The sequence below is a fragment of the Botryllus schlosseri genome, chromosome 7 (genome assembly GCF_051294905.1).
Source record: "Botryllus schlosseri isolate E-star chromosome 7, Bs_hap1, whole genome shotgun sequence".
Taxonomy (NCBI): domain Eukaryota; kingdom Metazoa; phylum Chordata; class Ascidiacea; order Stolidobranchia; family Styelidae; genus Botryllus; species Botryllus schlosseri.
In genome coordinates this window covers 7,650,748-7,664,214 of record NC_137242.1, presented here as the reverse complement: position 1 = coordinate 7,664,214, position 13,467 = coordinate 7,650,748, and the positions used below count along the sequence as shown (strand labels likewise).

General features: G+C 41.6%; 1 protein-coding gene across 1 annotated transcript in view; it reads left to right on the top strand.

Moving 5' to 3' along the window:
• LOC145443472 (uncharacterized) overlaps positions 1-13,467 on the top strand; it is a 62,152-nt gene that overhangs the window by 45,962 nt on the left and 2,723 nt on the right. The window contains exons 36-44 of the mRNA XM_080321438.1: positions 5,508-5,591; positions 6,077-6,220; positions 6,363-6,512; positions 8,023-8,130; positions 8,193-8,234; positions 10,595-10,723; positions 12,024-12,124; positions 12,187-12,287; positions 13,286-13,460. Of these exons, the coding sequence (XP_080177564.1) occupies positions 5,508-5,591; positions 6,077-6,220; positions 6,363-6,512; positions 8,023-8,130; positions 8,193-8,234; positions 10,595-10,723; positions 12,024-12,124; positions 12,187-12,287; positions 13,286-13,460 (1,034 nt within the window). The remainder of the gene's footprint in view (positions 1-5,507; positions 5,592-6,076; positions 6,221-6,362; positions 6,513-8,022; positions 8,131-8,192; positions 8,235-10,594; positions 10,724-12,023; positions 12,125-12,186; positions 12,288-13,285; positions 13,461-13,467) is intronic.

Below are 13,467 nucleotides of genomic sequence, written 5' to 3'. Positions count from 1 at the left end.
AGGGTGATGTTTGAGTCAAGAGAGCAAAATGATTGGACATCCCTACACTACTGCTCTGAGATCTTCAATTGAATAGTATATTCATATTGAATTGAACCCAAATATTTTCTGACAATCGTCAGCAACTACTGTAATTTTCCTTGTATAATGCGCAAAATTTTACCGTTTTTTTGCTCTAAAATAGGGGGGTGCGTATTATACATGGGTGCGGCACAGGGGCGTAGCCAGGGGGCAGAATTGCAGAACGTTCTACGCTTCTAACCCTTTGTAAAATCCCCAATGGAGCCCGATATTGCCAAATTTCTATTTGCTGCGCCGGACGTCGATCGAACGATGAGAGTACTGTAGTATGCCACGATGCTTTTTTCTTGTATGATCTCTTGTAGATGGAAGCGTGAAAAGGGCAGTGTCTCATTGTTCTCTCGGCGAGAGTTATCAATCAGCTTACCCCTTATTCTGAACTCGCATCGCACAAGCGTCAGCAATTGCTACATTTGTCGCGCGCTCTCGAGTTGGTTTATAATCAACAGTTTATTGTAAACGAACTTATAGAACATGAAAGTAACAACTGAATGGAAGTATATTTCAAAGCAATCACGTGTCAATCCTTCATCAGCGAAAAGATTTATTGACGAAATCCCGCAAAACATCCGACTTCGATATTTCCATGTCCTGATGACAAAGCCAGGCAGATGTCGGTCGATTAGGAATTGAAAATGATGTAATAGATCTCTGTCCAGCCTGAAGGAACAATACCTTCGATTAGCATATTATTTCTTGACAGCATTGATGTGCACTCTCTTAACGACCTCAATCTCTAAAATTGACCATTCGTCATACTAGATTATACCATTCGTGATGGGTATCCCACCGGGACACATTCAGCCTTATTCGCGATTCCCTCACTTTGCGAGTAAGTCATTATTCACATGCCGGTACAATTAGTATATGCACTATGTTCGAAATGAATAGAATTAAAACGCCTAGCAGACGTTAATCTTACACGCGAACTGAATCATGTCAAGATTCATCACGATATAACATATTCCGATATAACATATTCCGTGTTTTATAAAGATTGGTAGCCGTGAAATGTTCTTGTATGTTTCAAGGTCGATTACTTATTTGAATGCAAATGAGAACCGCCAGAGTGTGCGTGCGCGCAAGTTGTTGATTGCTAACTCGCTTTCAGTAATTAGATTGGCCAATTTCCGTAATTTTCCGAATATAGTGCGCCCCCCCCCCATGTATAATACGCACTCCTAAAATGGCGTGTAAATTCTGGGGAAAAGCCTGTACCCATGTATTGTACGCACCCTGCATTCGCAGTACATGAATAGTTGTGTTTTAGTACACGATGTTGTTCTGTTTTGCGATGTCACTGTCGAACAATCGTGACATAACCATCGCTAATCATAATACAATTAACGGCATTGTCTCTAAACGAGTGTAGATAGTAGCCAAAGCCTGCGAGGCCGGCGACGCGATAGTTCAGGCTAGCGACATACGACTTCTTGCTCACGAGGCCTAGCCTATTAAAATTACAGATGCGATTGCTCAGGTCAACGGTTATGTCGGGCGCACCAGTCCTGTTGGAGATGCGCCTGATTACGCAAGCACATGACCTCTTGTATATGTGATTGTTAAGGCCTGTCGTTGACGCAATTATTAAGGCCTGCCGTTGACGCGAACGCTTGTAGGAATCAGCGACCTAATTTCGCTCGCGCGTACAAACGGCAAACTAACTCAGCAGGAGACCGCGTGCTGTGCAGACACTATCGTTAATTGGATACACGCTTTTCGTTAATTGGAAACTCGCTTCTCTACTTGGCAGCGCGTCACACTCTATAATACGAATTACGCGTTACACTCTATAATACGAATTACGCGTTACACTCTATAATACGAATTACGCGTTACACTCTATAATACGAATTACGCGTTACACTCTATAATACGAATTACGCGTTACACTCTATAATACGAATTACGGGCCACGACGGCTAGAGGTTATTCGCGTTTGGAAACAAACACGAAGAAAGGTGTGATTTCAAGTTTGTGATCGAGGGAGATTTTTTCAAGGCTTGCTGTACCCATGTATAATACGCACCCCCTATTTTAGGTCGAAAAATCGGCAAAATTTTGCGCATTATACATGGAAAATTACGGTAGTTACGCTTTTCAAAGCTGCAGGCAGACAATAGAGTGGAGTGAAAAATGGAAAATTTTGAATTTCAAAACGGACACTTGATATGTGGTGCCAAATTAAAAAAAAAAGTTTTTATAATAATTTTGGGCTCGTGCACCCTCTAGTGGTCGTGCAATTGCACCAAACTAGCCAAAAATAGCTAATTTTGCTATATATTGATTACCGCTTATGCTAGAAAGCTGGTTTGGGGCTTAAAAGATGCGGAAGCAACATGTTTCTATCTCACTTCCACAGAACTTCGTCTTAAAAATAAACAGAAAAAAAGTTACAAGCAAATTATTGATTTTTAGGCTGTTTGTAGGTAAAATTAGGCACTGAAGCAGGCGCCGCGCTATTATGCCACAAGCTTGTAGTGATTGATCTTATGACTGACAACTCTATATTGAAAGCACATAAATTGCAAATCCATATTGAAAACACAAAAACATCAATTCTATATTGAAAAAAGATATATTTCGAAGATGGTTTCACTACCAGAGTATTAGTATGCACAAACTTTAAAATCTTGTTTCGTAATAAAGGATTTCATCTGCTTTCGAGATTTCAGTTTTTGTGTTATGAGGCCATCTCTACGTTCAAATCCCGACACATGGGTAATCGGCATATGCTTCGGCCATCACTTAAACGTCTCTTTCCACTGCCTGGTTGTGCCAAGGATGATTGATCCTTAGTTAATGGTGATGACCTTAAATTTTTCCAGCTCGAGATATGAAAAGTTTTTGATTGCTGGTGGCTGTTCCGCATCTTTTAGATGCAAGTTGACAATTTGTTGGTATGATTTGGCCTTGATGTTTATAATTGGGATTTTTAACAATCTGATTCTAGTGTCAACGTTGTTTTTAGGTTTCGGTTCATTAACATATCCTCCTTCTACGTCGTCAATTGGAATCTGATATTCTGTTTGATCTGCTCATAGTTGTAGTCTTGCAAGTCTTCTGAGGCCTTCATCATCATCACCGAGCATTCCCAGATGTGCAAAACATGCCTTTTGTTGTAGCAAAGATAGTGCAAGGTTACGAATTGTGTATTAGAAAGCTTTTGTAACATGGGAAACTCTGTTGCAGAAGTTTTTAGCAGCATCAACAATGGAATTTTGCCTTTTTATTTCAAACCATGACGGAAAATAAACCTCAATGCAAAATTGAGCAAGATAGTTCAGATTGCTTGATGGATGACTCTGTCGCACATAGCAACTCAATATTCGGCATGTTCTATGTGGGACTGAATCTCCTATAATTGTGCCTTTTTATTTCAAACCATGACAGAAAATAAACCTCCATGCAGAATTGAGTAAGATAGTTCAGATTACCTGATGGATGACTCTGTCCCACATAGAACATGCCAAATTTTGACGTTCTATACATAGCATGCATGTGCGACAGAGTCATCCATCAAGCAATCTGAACTATCTTGCTTAATTCTGCATGGAGTTTTATTTTCTGTCATGGTTTGAAATAAAAAGTCACAATTGTTGATGGTGCTAAAACTTGTGCAACATAGTTTCCTATATTAGAAAGCTTTCTGATACACGAATTCGCAACCTTGCACTACCTTTGCTACAACGAAAAGGATATTTTGCACATCCGGATAATGTTTTTTGGGAATGCTCGGTGGTGATGATGAAGGCCTCGGAAGACTTGCAAGATTACAACTATGAGCAGATCAAACAGAATACCAGATTCCAATTAGCTACTTGGAAGGAGGATATGTTAATGAAACGAAACCTAAAAAACAACGTTGACACTAGAATCAGATTGTTTAAAATCCCAATTATAAACATCAAGGCCAAATCATACCACTAAATTGTCAACTTGCATCTAAAAGATATGGAACAGCCACCAGCAATCAAGAACTCGCCATATCTCGAGATGGAAAATCTAAGGTCATCTGCTCAAACATCCCTGGCACAACCAGGCAGTGGAAAGAGACTTTAAAGTGGTGACCAAATCATCTGCCCATGTGTCGGGATTTAACCGTAGAGATGGCTCAATCAGCGAAAAACTGAAGTCTCAAAAAGAGATGAAATCCTTTATTACGAAACAAGATTTTAAAGTTTGTGCATACTAATACTCTGGTAGTGAAACCATCTTCGAAATATATCTTTTTTCAGTATAGAATTGATGGTTTTGTGTTTTCAATATGAATTAGCAATTAATGTGTTTCCAATATGGAGTTGTCAGTCATAAGATCGATCACTACACGCTTTTGGCCTCGTATCCTGCTTCAGTGCGTAATTTTAACGAAAAATGGTCTAAAAATCAAAAATTTGCTCGTAACTTTTTTTCTGTTCATTTTTAAGACGAAGTTCTGTGGAAGTGAGATAGAAACTTGTTGCTTCCGCATCTTTTGAGCCCAAAATCAGCTTTCTAGCGGAAGCGGTCATCAATATATAGCGAAATTAGCTATTTTTGGCTCGTTCGGTGCAATTGCACGACCACTAGAGGGTGCACGAGCCCAAAATTATGACAGAATTTTTTTTTTCTAATTTGGCACCACATATCAAGTGTTCGTTTTGAAATTCAAAATTTTCCATTTTTCACTCCACCCTAGCAGACAATCCTCTGGTTATTACATTAGCGTACCGAATACACAGGTATGGCGCATGGAGGTTTATTCTGCCCCCTTTATTCAGTTCTTCCCTCTTTTTTTCTCGGGCGGCTACACCCCTGTACATGGGGGCGCACTATATTCGGAAAATTACGGTAATAGATAATTGGAACAATCTATCACAAAATATTACTTCACCGGCATGAAATTTCGAATCATCAGGGCGGTTAGAGCGCTCAAGTTGGATGCTCTATTTTTAGATGGTACACGAACTCCTTCTGTAGGCACTGGCTTGGTTAGGTTATTTTGATATAAGTCTCCAAGGCACCTGAATAAAAGTCTGTTCTGAATCAAGCCTCAGGGGATGAGTCAAGCTTGATTCAGATCAGCCAAAGGTCATAAATTCTGCCATCGGCCAACATTTGTTGGATAATCCTGTTTGCGCGAACAACAGACAGACAGATTCCCTGTTGTCAGGAGAGGCCGTTCACATTTAGGTGTCTTGGAGTCGACATTTATCATAATACGCCAACCTGAGCCTTTGCGTACAGAAAGAGTTAGTGTATCATCTAAAATTAGTACATTTAGCTTATGCACTCTCTCCGCCTTATTCGAAATTTCATGCCGGTGACATCATATTTAATGACACGATTGTTGATACCCAATGTTCTTTCTAATTCTCTACTAGTTTCCGACCGAAAATATTCGGGTTCATTTCAATATGAATATACTATTTGATTGTATATTGAAGCTCGGCGCCCCCGCAATAAGCTCCTCCATTATTTCTGTTCAGAAACTGTCGGATGTTGAAGACGATAGAAAAGTTCGGATAGAGGTATTGTGTCGAGTTATTTATTGAAGATGTTCGGACATTGTTCGCTATTGTCGATTATCATGAAGTTGTGATATTGTCTGCCTGAAAACGCCTGTCGTGACGGCAGACTTTGGAAACTATATAATTCGGTATGCCGGTACTCCAATTCTTATCTAATTTATGAAATGTTTATATTCTATAATATTACTTCCCAATGTACTTTTTTGTTTTCCTGAAAATAATATTGGAGAACGACTGATTTTTGCTAGACGTATTCCTAATTCTGGATTTTCCTAATTATAATCTAATGCGGAAAAGCCTGGTGTTGCCTAAAAAACTAAAAACTGTCAAGCAGAATTAGAAGGAGTCTAAAATTGTAACTGCTTGAGGAATTAGTGCGATTAGTTCTGAAAGTACATCTGCGGCCGGACCTTGGGTGTATGTGGATATAAAAGTCTTTCTCGTCGCATACCCACTGCTGACGCGCTTGCTTTTCCTCCGAGCAGAGGCTCCTTAAGAAGATCGACGAGTACGAGCAAGGTCTTTTCGAGCAAGACAAAGAGCTAGAGGCGGAGCAAGAAAAGGTGAAATGTCTGGAACAAAAAGTCGAAGAGCTCGAGGGTCGCTTGAAAACCAAGGCAAATCCAAAGGTGATTTTCTTATTTTATTGAAGGTACTCAAGCTCAATATGCAATTGAAGTTCATAGATTAAATAGAAGTGTTTTGCGACGGATGTTGTTAATCGTGATGATCTGATAACTGTCGCTAACAACGCCTGTCGCGAATCCGCAGGAGCCCAGCATGAAAACCGTGAAGGAACACTGCCGCAAGCTGGAAGCCAAATACAATCAGGCGAAACAGCAGAACCAATCTCTGGATAACCAGCTGCGCGCCGAAAAGCATCGCAACTCTCAACTGCAGTCGAAGGTGGACGAATTTGTGGTGAGCGGCGCGAATTTGTGGATCTGTATTTTCTGTACACTCGGTAAAAAGGCTGAAACGTTGTTTCCTGGTCTGTTGGACTGGAAAAGCTGTTTTCCCGCTCTACTGTGGATTTATGACCGCTATTAAAAAACGCGGACGCCTTTACCAAGTTTGCAATGCCAATTTGCATGTTGCAATGCGTTGCATTACAGCTGTAACAACAAAATCTTGTTTGGCGGGACCTATCGATTAATTTTTGATTCGAATTTTAACAATTTAGACTTGTCGTTTGTTGTAGAGTTAGACAGGAAGATATATCCTTTTTCACCAAGTTCAATCATTCACTCTAAAATTGTGCTAGGTTGATATAAAAATCAACTCTCGAGGTCCTCCAAACAAGATTTTGTTGTTAAAACAGCAATGTGACTAAGCGTTAAAGCGTAACATGCGAATTGGCAAAACCAACCGACATTTTAGTGGCGGTCTAAAAATCAATAATTTGGTTGTAACTTGTTTTCTGTACATTTTCAAGACAAAGTTTTATGGACGTGGGATAGAAACATGCTGCTTCCGCAGCTTTTAAGCCAAAAACTAGCTTTCTAGCATAAGCGGTTATCAAGATATGGCAAAATCAGCCATTTTTGACTCTTTCGGTGGAATCGCACGGCCACTTGGGGGCGCAGGAACCAGAAATGATGATTCGAGTGATTCATTCGAGATTTGAGACCAAATATCAAAGGCACCTCTTAAAATTGAAATTTTTATATTTTTTTTCACTCCACCCTATTATATTGCCCTTGAAGGTCGCAATGTCTCTTAAATATTGGGGAGACTGGTATTGCCCAAATTCTGATATCGAATGGGCTGTAGCTTGTGGGATGATCATGAATGCCCTGCAGTATTTCCGGCTCTGCTCTGTTATTGGTTCATCCATTGGGTGTGGGTACGGCAAAAGATGTCCATTGATACTGCTCATCAAAACAAGTGTGTTATTGGAGGCTATTGTTATGCTGCTGTTGAATCTTGAGTTGGAGGCGTTCGGGAAATGTTGGCCTCGTGCGTGAACTCTTATATCCATTACATTGCGTTAGACACTTTGTAGTGTCATTAACGTTTGTCGCCTGGAAGCTCATTGCAATTTTGGAAATGAAAACCTCGAACTGCAGAAAAGTACATGGCCATTTTACCAAAATCAACCTACTCTAAACGACTGCTGCTCTGATGCATCCCATACTTAATTTTAGAATTGTACCAGAATAGATTTGGACATGTTTTTGAAATTTCGACTTCCGCTTCAACCATTGGCCATAAATCTACTTTTTAGAACCGCAGATTTGAGCACTTTTCCGCCTTTTTTCTTTTCGTCCTTTTTTAATTCTACTTAGCGATTTCAAAGATATTTTTTCGAGTGCGCCAACTCTGAGTAGCAATCCGGACTACGATGTCGGGATAAACCGTTACCGGCGCGTTAATTTCATGTTCCCGAAAGTCACGCCTGACATATTCAAATCCCTTTTTCGCGTTACAGCGAGCCGCTCCCAGCAGCAAGGACATCGCCAGAGAGCTGGTCGAGAAGCGGCGGGCAAAAGACGCCTACGACGCAGAATTGAAGAAGATTAAGGAAGAGCATTCTGAGGTATTTTCCACGCCGTCACTCTACGTCTTTCTCCGATGCCAAATTCGTTGTTGTGTTTGCAGGAAACAAAGGTGCTTGCGGAACGTATGAAGAGGGTTAAGAAGGTGGGTTGATCGTGAGGACGAATCTCGAATGTGGGATTGATGGTTCGGGCCCGGCGTTCGTGAAACAGTTTGTCGTCATTCGGGCTGTATGCGGTGTAGAACGCAATATGTTTCTATACGCTATACCAGTGGTTCCCAACGTGGGCGATATCGCCCCCCAGGGGGCGATTTCGCAGTCTAGGGGGGCGAAAATAATGAAGGGGGCGATAGGGGGGCGAAAACGGACGAAGGGGGCGATGGGGGGCGAAAGCAACGAAGGGGGCGATAGGGGGGCGATGGCGCGTTAAAACGGCTATATTGGAGTCGTGGCCGTAACTACCGCATCCGAAACTCCCTAATTGGTGGTGGGGGCCCGAACCCGAGGGGGGGGGCCCAAAATTATTTCGAGAATTAACAATAATTATAGAGTAATCTTTCAGAACGATCAGCAGCGAGAGGGCCTTGGCCGAAAAGGAATGCCCTGGTGCTGACAGGAAACTTCGATATACATATATGTTTAATTGTCCATAGGTGCCTCAATGGCTGGCGTCGAATGTTCCTGTCCTGGCGACCTTAACCCTACAGGACAAATGCCATCCCGCAAGGAAAAAGTTATTTGCCAGTACAGAAATACCAATTTGAAATCATGTGCGTCTTTTAGTTTGGTACGTTTTGACGATTTCCATATCTTCTGACATAGCAGATATAGGAGGTCACGAAATAGCATCATGTAACGAAGTCAATATAACAACGATTCCGACCGAAGATGTTTAATTATTATTTAGGGGTCCTACCTTTTCCAATACACCACACTCAGTTCTACCGGTAAATCTGATTACGCGAGCAGAAAGAGGATAAAAAATTGATAGCGATATATATGCAATTCCCGACCATATTGACCGATTCAAACATGAGTTATATAAACTTATCGCGCTTCGCGCGATTAGGCGAAATTCGGTGACTCGCCAAACAGTACATGAAATAGGGTATAGCTGATATGTAGCGACAAAAGGCCCACTGGTTGAGGGGGATCTGCGGTTTGGTTTATCACCCTATGGGGCCAAAGACCAATGTTTGGGGGGCTGACGAAGTGCTGTTTTTACTTTCCCAATATTTGGGGGGCGATGATCGGTGTGGAGCTTCAAAAGGGGGCGATGAGCCGAAAAAGGTTGGGAACCACTGCGCTATACTGATTTTGATGATTGTTGAAGAGTGATGGTGGATATAAACGTGCCTCTGCTCTGGCTGAAATTCGCATATTGCTGTGAAATTACGCCTTACGCCTACTAAATCGAGCCAAAACTGCTTCGACACGTAGCGCAGAGTATGCATGTAGAGAAATTCAAGTCATGCCAACAACTTCTGTCGGCTTTTTGAAATTTTCTGATCCCGCTGGCTATGCGTAAGGATCAATGCGATTTTTTTTTACCTGAGAGAATGGAAGATTTGACTTGAAAGATAGAAATTTTGACATTTTTTTACCTTTTGACCGGATTTTGACATCATGTATGTAAATTAGGTATTTTCCCGCTTAATGTTTGCCAAGAATGGAGAAAGTACGTTCAACAGCAGCAGTTGTTGGCTGGCAACACTGAAGTTGAGCGTACGCTGCTGGTGATACACCATGTTACTTCATTCTGACAATGGTGTCTACATCACAATTTTTTTTATCATGAGCTACTTGATAAAAGAAGCAATGCCCACGCATGCAGTCTTGCTTCAGTTAGAATATCGCAGTTGAGCATAACACTATGTCGAACTATTTGTTTCATTTGACCGTTGATGATTCACAATGAAAGCTGTCTACAACGGTAGGCCCATCAAGTAGGCTGCAACCGGTAAAATGTCAAATGACAAGTTCATACACAGCCTTTATATAGGCTATGGTTCATCGACAGTGCAAACATATAGGAAACTGTGTATTGTATGAATTATGGAATTTTTCACACAATACTTATGCTGTGGTCTCTGATAATGATTCGGGATAGCAAAAGGAATATACCTTGTGGCGCGATATTCTGTGTTTTGATGGCGTTGCTGCCGCATTAGACGCCTCCTACACTCGGAAAGGAAGTCGCCGGAATGGTTGCGTGTCCCTATCCAATTACAAACGAGTGCTGCCGCTGTCATCATCTTTGGCACGCGCATTCTGTGTTTGGGCCAATCCACTGCTATAGGTATAGGACGTTGTATATTTTTGTCCTTTATGTTTTTGCAGCATATGCACCGGCTTGTGATATACATAAACACGATCTGTGCATATGCGTACCATGAGTGCACGACGTGCATATGCCGCTGGACAAGGAAATTGCATAAATAGCCTTCCGAGTCTAGAGAGACGGTGCAACGATAATGCGCGACATATGCCTTTTGATTTGAAGGAACTCAACGAGCAAGTCACGCACTTCGAAGATAAGCTCATCGAGTCGGAGCAGGAATTGGATCAAGTGAAAGAAAAGAATAAGAAATTAGAAGCCGAGCTTGCGGAGATGAAGTCGCGGCCGAACGTGGTACGTTAGGGTTGCAGCGAAATTAGCATGTCGCATTTTGCATTAGGATTTTTAATAATCTATAATTATTGTGGAGCTTGGAGGTACAGAACTTGCGTTCGATCGGCTTTTTATTAAATCACACCAACCAAATTTGCGCCAGCATCAGAAATAGTGCATTGTGCTTGAGCGATTATTCTAAATTACATGCCGGTGACGTCATATTTGGTGATATTAGTATTATTGATATGCAATGTTCTTTCCGATTCTCTACTAGTTGCTGACGATCACCCCTGAAGAGCGTCTGCCGAAAACAGGGTTGCGCCAAATGTCACAAGGCTCCGAGTCACAAGTCAATCTCACTTTTATAGTTTTGACTCGAGTCGAGTCAAGTCATTGTCAATTCGCCACCGAGTCAAGTCCGAGTCGTTGCGGGGACTGCTCGGTTTCCAGTTTGATTCTCGGTAAAGCCAGGTTCGCATTTATAATATACTAATTTTCCGGACTTTCAAAAGTTTGTGGACGCATTTTTAAGTACCGCTACCAATAGACAATATACCAACAGTGTGGTTACTTTTTTATTTGAAGAGCATCTTGGAGGTACAGAACATCCGTATACAATTGAATAGTATATTCATATTGAAACGAAACCCGGATATTTTCTGCTGACACTCGTCAGGGGTAATCGTCCGCAACTGGTAGAGAATAAGAAAGAACATTTTATATCAACAATCGTATCACAAAATATGGCGTCACCAGCATGGCGATTTGCCCTGACGAGTGTCAGCCGAAAATATTCGGGTTTCGTTTCAATACGAATATACTTTTGAATTGTATACTTTTTTATTCTTCGAAATTACAATGAAATATCGGTCTTGGCCGCTTGATTCTCGAGTCCTATGATTTGGTCCGAGTCGTGCGCAATGACTCAAGTCATTACACAGATTGACTCGAGTCGAGTCATTTCCATATTTTGATAAAATGACTCGACTCGAGTCATTACAACCGTGGCCGAAAATATTCGGGTTATTTCAATAGGAGTAAGTAACATAATAAGTGAACAATAGGCCATTCTAAGCCTGTTATTGCCGAGAAAACTGAAAATGGAAAAGTAGGAGTCTGATAATATAACCACTTCAGGAAGTATCGCTAGTAGACATAATATACTTGAAGTTCAAGTGGAAAGCACTCGCAACCAACCATCTCTGGAATGTGTCATGCAAATGTATTCAGGTTAGGAATAGGTCAGGTTTTGGATTAGGGGCTGCCAAGTGCCGTGCTGTTCCGGGTCTGTTGCTTATACGAGTCTCCGACGTTTCAGGAAGCGAACAAGGAGCTGAAAAAGGCGCTGCACGGCAAGGAGAGGGAGGTGTCGCGGCTCGAGATACAGCTGGAGCACGCCAAGCAGCCGCTGCAAAGAGAGTGCGTGTCGCCCGCTAGCGTTTTTGTTTTCTGCGAGTCAGTCGAGCTGTTTGCTTTTCCAGAAACGGCAGGCTCAAGGACGAGCTTAAAGTCTGCGAAGAACGGATAGAGAACCTAAAACAACGGGTGAAGATGGCGGCCTCGGGGAAGGGCAGTGCTGAACGTGAGTTTTCTACGGTCGTGGCCAGGCCTGTACTTGTATAAACTGCTGGGTTTTTAAAATGCACAATTCGAACTATAACCACTCAATTTACAAAGCTTGCAACTATGGCTACGCAATTGAGTAATAAACTCATATTGAAATGAAGAAAATATTCGGTTTGGTCACAATATGAATATATTGTTCGATTGTATACAGTAGCTCTGTAACTCCACGAGCAACTGTGAGATTTAGATCATTGTATGCATACTGCTACCGGCCGCTCAAACGCGCCGCTGGAGCTAGGATTACGCGCTCGTCACGATCCGCAACTAGAACTTACCAAATCCACCAGGACTACGGCTACTCGCTATGCAAAACCTGAAACTAGGACCATTCACTTTTCAAAACTTGCAACTAGAACTAGAACTAGAACTACTTGTTTTCTAAACTATTCACTGGTCAAAATCCACAACTAGAACTAGAACTGCTCACTTTCCAGAACATGCAATTAGAACTAGAACTACTCAATTTTCAGAACTTGCAATTAGAACTAGAACTACTAGCTTATAAAAATTCGCAACTAGAACTAGAACTGCTCACTTTTCAGAACTTGCAATTAGAATTATAACTGCTCACTTATCAAAATTCGCAATTAGAACTAGAACTACCGGTACTCAATTTTTGAGAACTTGCAATTAGAACTAGAACTGCTCACTTTTCAGAACTTGCAATTAGAATTATAACTACTCACTGATCAAAATTTGCAAATAGAACTTGAACTACTCAATTTTCAGAACTTGCAATTAGAAGTAGAGCTATTTTTTTCAAAACTCGCAATTAGTACTAGAACTACTTAGAAGGCAGTCGTTGGTTGACCAGTAGTTTGCACGAGTTTGACCGCCACTGGTAACAAGGTTTGCAATGTGTTTGAGCACCGGCAATTAGAAGTAGCAACGCAAAAAAATTAAATTACCGTGTCACCAACCGATTGTCTTAAACCGTAGATTATTTTTTCAAAGGGCCCCAGTCCAGGGTGGGGCGTGTGACTCGTAGCGGCGCGGCAGCGAGCCAGTCGGGCGCACCGTTCGACTCTAAGATGTGCCTCTTGGAGATGGAGGTGTCGGACTATCAGTACAGGAACGACCTTCTTCAAAGTGAACTGGACAAATGTCGTGATATTGAGAAGAAGAGAATGTGAGTT